Source organism: Schistosoma mansoni, chromosome 4 (genome assembly GCF_000237925.1).
Source record: "Schistosoma mansoni strain Puerto Rico chromosome 4, complete genome".
In the NCBI taxonomy this organism is placed as follows: domain Eukaryota; kingdom Metazoa; phylum Platyhelminthes; class Trematoda; order Strigeidida; family Schistosomatidae; genus Schistosoma; species Schistosoma mansoni.
The window spans coordinates 14,743,947-14,752,899 of NC_031498.1; the positions used below are offsets into that span (position 1 = coordinate 14,743,947).

Consider the following 8,953-nt stretch of genomic DNA (forward strand, 5'->3'; position numbering starts at 1 on the left):
GGCCAGGTGGGGACTTAGAAAAGGAGCCAGAGGTCTATAGAATGAAAGTCCATCTGTTCGAAGCAACCTCATCGCCATGTTGTGCCACATTTGCCTTGCAGAAAACAATTTCTGATAACCTAGATAAATTTCCCAGAGTTGTTACGCAATTAGCTAAGGAACAGTTCTATGTGGACGATTTATTGATATCATCCGATAACATCCGATTATTTTTCCTAATAATCACCTTATCACAGATATGATTATAATGCATCATCATTTGATTAACATGCACGTCGGAGTTACTCAAACTTTAAGTAGTATTCGCGAAGAGTATTGGATCGTTAGAGGATACTCTGCCGTCCGGAAGGTCCTAAAACAATGCTATTTATGTAAAAGACTTTACTCTATGCCATGCTCCCAAATAATGGCGCCGTTGCCGGAGTGCAGGCTAGAGACTCATTCGCCTCCCTTTAGCCAAGTAGGTGTGGATCACTTCGGGCCATTCTATACCAAACGGGGGAGAGCCGTTGAGAAACGCTACGGTTTTTTATTCACTTGCTTATCTATTAGAGCCGTTCACATTGAAATGGCTTACTCTTTAGATACGGATTCATTCTTATGCGCATTATCAAGGTTTATTGCTAGAAGAGGATGCCCGAAGCGTATTTTTAGTGATAACGGTTCAAATTTCCGAGGTGCAGATGCTAGTTTGAGGCAGATTATACGCTTTTGGGACCAAAACAAAATAGAGAATCACCTCAGAGAACGAGAATGTGAATGGCGTTTCAACCCACGTAGGGCAAGTCACCGAGTCGGTGTGTGGGAACGTATCATAAGATCTATTAGAAGAATTCTAAGAGTGCTTTTATTTCAAAACGTGTTGACAGATGAGGCTTTGCAAACATTCTTAACTGAGGCAGAAAAAATATTAAATAACAGACCACTAGTTAAAGTGACGGGTGATCCTGGCGCTCTAGAGGCTCTTACACCGAATAAATTGTTGTTGATTTGTAAAGGATTGTCATTTGACGATGTTTCTGTGGATAAGACTCTATTATACAATAAAAGATGGAAAGAAGCTCAAAGATTAACTACCGCATTTTGGTATAGGTGGATAAGAGAATATCTACTGACTCTTCAAACAAGAGATAAATGGTTAAACGTACGTAGAAATCTACAACCCGGCGACCTAGTTCTCGTGGGTAACGTTGAAACGAGCAGAAGTCTATGGCCTAAAGCCGTTGTCGAACAAGTAAGCTATGGCCCTGATGGACGAGTTCGTACAGCAAGGTTGAGAACGGCAAACGAAGAAATCGTTCGGGATGTTCGGAGCCTATGCCTATTGGAAGAGGCGCGTTATCTGACAGCAACGGCGACGACACAGGGCGATCGACGTGGTACGCGTTTTGGGGGGAGTGTAAAGCGAGATCGATAAGCGAACACACCAATGATGAGTGAAACGCGCACCACCACACTAACTTCTTTGACCTTGTATTACTACGTCTTTGTTTTATCCACCAATCACAATTTATGTTCATTCTAAAACAATATTCGTTTTGTTGACTCATTTTTCCTATTCTCCAGTTACTGTTCGGTATGTCATTTATGTCTCTCCTTTTCCGTATGTAATAGACTGTATTTTTATTTGCGTACTAACGTTGTTAATTTACGTTTTAGAAACAGATAAAGTTTATTAAGCCAAATAGCTTACTTGTTTTGACTTTGGCGAAACCAAGACTCTGTATTCGACAGTTTAGAGAATAGCTTAAAGTTACCCCTGTAGGAAATTGCTTCCTACAAAGTTTCGAACAGTAAACCTCGATATACTTACAAAAATGACTTCTAATAAATACTACGATTCCGATGAGATTCCAGAGTTATCACCACATCATATGGGAGTTTATGATGAGGACCAACTTGAAAAGGACAAACCCAAAACTAATAGCATGATAGAATTAGAGTTGGCTAGATTACGTATAACTCAGCTAGAGAAGGAAATTGAGCTAGAAAAGTTACGCCGCCAGAAGAGTGATGGTTTCGGTCGATCAATAAACAACAGCGAGGATGTAGTATTAAAAAATCTGTATTTACCAAAAAGGGAAATCTTAAGATTCGATGGTACACCGACAAATTACTGGAATTTTATTAGAAATTTCGAGGAATGTATCGGAAGTGAGAATATTGGATTTAGAGCTAAACTAAATTACTTGATTCAATATTGTGACGGCGAAGCGAAAGCCGCCATTCTTCATTGTGCTATACTAGAACCAGAGATAGGCTATCATCAAGCCCTAAAGCTTTTAGAAGAAACCTTTGGTCAAAAGCACGTAATAGCACGCACGTTCATCGACAACTTGCTAAATTTTCCCAATATAAAAAGGAACCAACCAGATGGTTTAAGAAAATTGTCCCGGGAAATGCAAGCATGCTGTTTGACTCTCGAACAAATGAATTACGTTTCTGACCTGAACTCTACCAGAACTATTGAAGCTATGGTTCTGAAATTACCGACGCATGTTCAACAAAAGTGGCTAAAGACAGCTTATAAGATTATCAGAGGAGGTCATGAGCCTCTATTCGCCGACCTTACTGCCTTTGTAAAGGAACAAGCCGATATGGCTAATACTCGATATGGATTACTCGTCAATCGCGGTAGTAATAGTGACAATAGGGATATCGGGGTTCTAAAGGGGAGATGTAATGCAGATTACAATGCAGCAAGGATATCTTATATGAGTAGTAATGATGACAATGTCCACTTACGTAGTTCATCCTGTTTAGAGTGCTCAGGTGATCATTCCTTAGATCAATGTCAGAAGTATAAAGACAAAAGTGTTACAGAAAGGAAAGAATTCGTTCTTAGACACAAGTTATGTAATGTTTGTCTGAAGGCTAACCATATAGCGAAAAACTGTCGATCACCGAGGTCATGCGATGTTAAAGGATGCGGTTGGAGACACCATACCCTGTTACACAGGAAGCAGGTAGAACAGAGAGACGGCAGTAGTGATGCTTGCATTAATACCCAGTTCTGTACGGACGTATATGTTAAGCATACACAGAGTCCAGTAGCATTTGCAGTGGTGCCTGTATGGATAAAGAACGGTGAGAAGGTTATTCAGACTTGCGCCTTTCTAGATAGCGGATCCGATACTTCCCTCATTGTTGATGATCTGGCTGACGAATTAGGTTTCGAGGGAAAACCAAAAATGGTGTCTTTAAAGACTCAGCGATGAATCGTCGTTGATATCCAAAGGGGTCGATGTAGAATTGCACTCCATAGATTTTTCGTCGTCCGTTAAAGTGCAAAAGGTGTTGACAGTCAAAAAACTACCAGCGGTTCACAGAACTGTGCCAACGGCGCGTCAATGGCATCTCGGTCTCATTTAAAGGACATAAGGTTTCCGAGAGTAGAAGACAAAAATTTCAAACTGTTGATTGGGTGTAACGCACCGAGCGTGCACGAGATGAAAGAGGTAAGAACTGGGAAGACGAACGAACCGTCTGCTGTGAGAACTCTATTGGGTTGGACGTTGTTCGGTCCCTACGGGGAACTCCATGGAAGCAAACGTGTACTTAATTACCTCTCAGATAAAGAGGAATTAGAGGATAGGTTTGAACAATTGTACTCAACGGAATTCAAAGATCCATTTAGTTGTACTATGTCGATGTCTGTAGAAGATCGTATAGCACTCAGTGCTATATCAAATTCAGTGCAAAGGTTGAATGGGCACTATCAAATAGCTCTACCTTGGAGGCACGAACACAAGTTGCCTAATAATAAGAAGTTAGCAGAACGTAGACTTAGCTGTTTAAAAGGTCGACTTATTCGGGATACGAAGTTGCTCCAAGACTATACGAGAGCTATGACTCAGTATATAGAACGAGATTATGCCGAAAAGGTAAACGATAACCACGTTGACGGACGAATTTGGTATCTTCCTCATCACCCTGTCTTTCATCCCAAAAAGCCTAACAAGTTAAGAATAGTTTTTGATTGTGCAGCTCAGTATGCTGGAACGTCTTTAAACAAGAATCTTTATTCTGGACCTGATTTAGTCAATAACCTAGTAGACGTATTTACCAGGTTTCGGCAACGACCGATAGGTCTTACGGCGGACATTGAAGCCATGTTCCATCAAGTAGTAGTTCCGGCACATGATCGAGATGCTCTTAGGTATTTGTGGTGGCCAGGTGGGGACTTAGAAAAGGAGCCAGAGGTCTATAGAATGAAAGTCCATCTGTTCGGAGCAACCTCATCGCCATGTTGTGCCACGTTTGCCTTGCAGAAAACGATTTCTGATAACCTAGATAAATTTCCCAGAATTGTTACGCAATTAGCTAAGGAGCAGTTCTATGTGGACGATTTATTAATAAGTGTGGATACTACAGAAGAAGCCAAACTGATATATTCACACCTCAAAGGACTTCTGAGTTTGGGAGGATTTAACTTAACCAAATGGACTAGTAACAATATTGAGGTGTTGGAGTTCATTCCAGAGGAAGACCGTATTAAAGGAAACATTACCGTCTGTGAGTCTAATGAGACGAGTAAGCGAACGCTGGGAATAGAGTGGGACGTCAGAACCGACGAATTATGTTTTAAAGTTCATGAGTTCCATGGAAACCTAACCAGAAGAAACATCTTGTCGTACGTAGCATCTATCTTTGACCCAGTTGGGTTTATAGCCCCAATAATACTGCCAGCCAAAGTGATCTTACAAGATACCTGTCGGCAGAAATTAGATTGGGATGCCGAGTTACCCATGGATTGTCAAGCGAAGTGGAATATTTGGTGTAAACACATAAAAGAATCGGACTATTTAAGAATACCAAGATGTCTGAAACCAAGGTTTGAACCATCATCTGCTCAAATTCATTGTTTTGCCGATGCTTCTGAGCTTGCGTATGGTGTTGTTGCGTATATTCGTTATGAAAGTGTTTCTGGTCAGATTCATTGCTCATTTCTGCTAGCTAAGTCTAGAGTTGCTCCCCTAAAACTTGTTACTATGCCTAGAATGCAGTTAACAGCCTGTGTTCTGTGTGCTAAGATAGGAAAGCATGCAAGGGAACAGTTAAATATTCATATTTCATCGGTCATCTATTGGACGGATTCGTTAAATGTGCTTCATTGCATGACTTACTCTTTAGATACGGATTCATTCTTATGCGCATTATCAAGGTTTATTGCTAGAAGAGGATGCCCGAAGCGTATTTTTAGTGATAACGGCTCAAATTTCCGAGGTGCAGATGCTAGTTTGAGGCAGATTATACATTCTTGGGACCAAAACAAAATAGAGAATCACCTCAGAGAACGAGAATGTGAATGGCGTTTCAACCCACGTAGGGCAAGTCACCGAGGCGGTGTGTGGGAACGTATCATAAGATCTATTAGAAGAATTCTAAGAGTGCTTTTATTTCAAAACGTGCTGACAGATGAGGCTTTGCAAACATTCTTAACTGAGGCAGAAAAAATATTAAATAACAGACCACTAGTTAAAGTGACGGATGATCCTGGCACTCTAGAGGCTCTTACGCCGAATAAATTGTTGTTGATTTATAAAGGATTATCGTTTGACGATGTTTCTGTGGATAAGACTCTATTATACAATAAAAGATGGAAAGAAGCTCAAAGATTAACTACCGCATTTTGGTATAGGTGGATAAGAGAATATCTACTGACTCTTCAAACAAGAGATAAATGGTTAGACGTACTCAGAAATCTACAACCCGGCGACCTAGTTCTCGTGGGTAACGTTGAAACGAGCAGAAGTCTATGGCCTAAAGCCATTGTCGAACAAGTAAGCTACGGCCCTGATGGACGAGTTCGTACAGCAAGGTTGAGAACGGCAAACGGAGAAATCGTTCGGGATGTTCGGAGCCTATGCCTATTGGAAGAAGCCGGTTATCTGACAGCAACGGCGACGACACAGGACGATCGACGTGGTGCGCATTTCGGGGGGAGTGTAAAGTGAGATCGATAAGCGAACACACCAATGACGAGTGAAACGCGCACCACCACACTAACTTCTTTGACCTTGTATTACTATGTCTTTGTTTTATCCACCAATCATAATTTTATGTTCTTTCTAAAACAATGTTCGTCTTGTTGACTCATTTTTCCTATTCTCTAGTTACTGTTTGAAACAGATAAAGTTTATTAAGCCAAATAGCTTACTTGTTTTGACTTTGACGAAACCAAGACTCTGTATTCGACAGTTTAGAGAATAGCTTAAAGTTACCCCTATAGGAAATTGCTTCCTACAAAGTTTCGAACAATAAACTTCGATATATCTACTGAAATGACTTCTAATAAATACTACGATTCCGATGAGATTCCAGAGTTATCACCACATCATCTGGGAGTTTATGATGAGGACCAACTTGAAAAGGACAAACCCAAAACTAATAGCATGATAGAATTAGAGTTAGCCAGATTACGTATAACTCAGTTAGAAACGGAAATTGAGTTAGAAAAGGGAAATCTTAAGATTCGATGGTACATCGACAAATTACTGGAATTTTATTAGAAATTTCGAGGAATGTATCGGAAGTGAGAATATTGGATTTAGAGCTAAACTAAATTACTTGATTCAATATTGCGACGGCGAAGCGAAAGCCGCAATTCTTCATTGTGCTATACTAGAACCAGAGATAGGCTATCATCAAGCTCTAAAACTTTTAGAAGAAACCTTTGGTCAAAAACACGTTCATCAACAACTTGTTAAATTTTCCCAATATAAGAAGGAACCAAACAGATGGTTTAAGAAAATTGTCCCGGGAAATGCAAGCATGCTGTTTGACTCTCGAACAAATGAATTACGTTTCTGACCTGAACTCTACCAGAACTATTGGAACTATGGTTTTGAAATTGCCGACGCATGTTCAACAAAAGTGGCTAAAGACGGCTTATAAGATTATCAGAGGAGGTCGTGAGCCTCTGTTCGCCGACCTTACCGCCTTTGTAAAGGAACAAGCCGATATGGCTAATACTCGATATGGGTTACTCGTCAACCGCGGTAGTAATAGTGACAATAGGGATATCGGGGTTCTAAAGGGGAGATGTAATGCAGATTACAATGCAGCAAGGATATCTTATATGAGTAGTAATGATGACAATGTCCACTTACGTAGTTCATCCTGTTTAGAGTGCTCAGGTGATCATTCCTTAGATCAATGTCAGAAGTATAAAGACAAAAGTGTTACAGAAAGGAAAGAATTCGTTCTTAGACACAAGTTATGTAATGTTTGTCTGAAGGCTAACCATATAGCGAAAAACTGTCGATCACCGAGGTCATGCGATGTTAAAGGATGCGGTTGGAGACACCATACCCTGTTACACAGGAAGCAGGTAGAACAGAGAGACGGCAGTAGTGATGCTTGCATTAATACCCAGTTCTGTACGGACGTATATGTTAAGCATACACAGAGTCCAGTAGCATTTGCAGTGGTGCCTGTATGGATAAAGAACGGTGAGAAGGTTATTCAGACTTGCGCCTTTCTAGATAGCGGATCCGATACTTCCCTCATTGTTGATGATCTGGCTGACGAATTAGGTTTCGAGGGAAAACCAAAAATGGTGTCTTTAAAGACTCAGCGATGAATCGTCGTTGATATCCAAAGGGGTCGATGTAGAATTGCACTCCATAGATTTTTCGTCGTCCGTTAAAGTGCAAAAGGTGTTGACAGTCAAAAAACTACCAGCGGTTCACAGAACTGTGCCAACGGCGCGTCAATGGCATCTCGGTCTCATTTAAAGGACATAAGGTTTCCGAGAGTAGAAGACAAAAATTTCAAACTGTTGATTGGGTGTAACGCACCGAGCGTGCACGAGATGAAAGAGGTAAGAACTGGGAAGACGAACGAACCGTCTGCTGTGAGAACTCTATTGGGTTGGACGTTGTTCGGTCCCTACGGGGAACTCCATGGAAGCAAACGTGTACTTAATTACCTCTCAGATAAAGAGGAATTAGAGGATAGGTTTGAACAATTGTACTCAACGGAATTCAAAGATCCATTTAGTTGTACTATGTCGATGTCTGTAGAAGATCGTATAGCACTCAGTGCTATATCAAATTCAGTGCAAAGGTTGAATGGGCACTATCAAATAGCTCTACCTTGGAGGCACGAACACAAGTTGCCTAATAATAAGAAGTTAGCAGAACGTAGACTTAGCTGTTTAAAAGGTCGACTTATTCGGGATACGAAGTTGCTCCAAGACTATACGAGAGCTATGACTCAGTATATAGAACGAGATTATGCCGAAAAGGTAAACGATAACCACGTTGACGGACGAATTTGGTATCTTCCTCATCACCCTGTCTTTCATCCCAAAAAGCCTAACAAGTTAAGAATAGTTTTTGATTGTGCAGCTCAGTATGCTGGAACGTCTTTAAACAAGAATCTTTATTCTGGACCTGATTTAGTCAATAACCTAGTAGACGTATTTACCAGGTTTCGGCAACGACCGATAGGTCTTACGGCGGACATTGAAGCCATGTTCCATCAAGTAGTAGTTCCGGCACATGATCGAGATGCTCTTAGGTATTTGTGGTGGCCAGGTGGGGACTTAGAAAAGGAGCCAGAGGTCTATAGAATGAAAGTCCATCTGTTCGAAGCAACCTCATCGCCATGTTGTGCCACATTTGCCTTGCAGAAAACAATTTCTGATAACCTAGATAAATTTCCCAGAGTTGTTACGCAATTAGCTAAGGAACAGTTCTATGTGGACGATTTATTGATATCATCCGATAACATCCGATTATTTTTCCTAATAATCACCTTATCACAGATATGATTATAATGCATCATCATTTGATTAACATGCACGTCGGAGTTACTCAAACTTTAAGTAGTATTCGCGAAGAGTATTGGATCGTTAGAGGATACTCTGCCGTCCGGAAGGTCCTAAAACAATGCTATTTATGTAAAAGACTTTACTCTATGCCATGCTCCCAAATAATGGCGCCGT

At 40.8% G+C, this 8,953-nt stretch overlaps 2 protein-coding genes across 2 annotated transcripts in view; both read right to left on the bottom strand.

Moving 5' to 3' along the window:
• Window positions 1–6,615, bottom strand: part of Smp_153910 (hypothetical protein) — a gene marked incomplete at both ends in the record, with an annotated part of 20,815 nt that extends 14,200 nt beyond the window's left edge. The window contains one exon of the mRNA XM_018796928.1: window positions 6,571–6,615. Within this exon, the coding sequence (XP_018652021.1) occupies window positions 6,571–6,615 (45 nt within the window). The remainder of the gene's footprint in view (window positions 1–6,570) is intronic.
• Smp_010850 (hypothetical protein) lies at window positions 1,215–1,687 on the bottom strand (the record flags this gene model as incomplete). Its single annotated transcript, XM_018796929.1, has 1 exon — window positions 1,215–1,687. Exon 1 carries the CDS (start codon window positions 1,548–1,550, stop codon window positions 1,215–1,217), a length of 336 nt encoding a protein of 111 aa, XP_018652022.1. The 5' UTR covers window positions 1,551–1,687.
• Window positions 6,616–8,953: the final 2,338 nt, after the last annotated feature.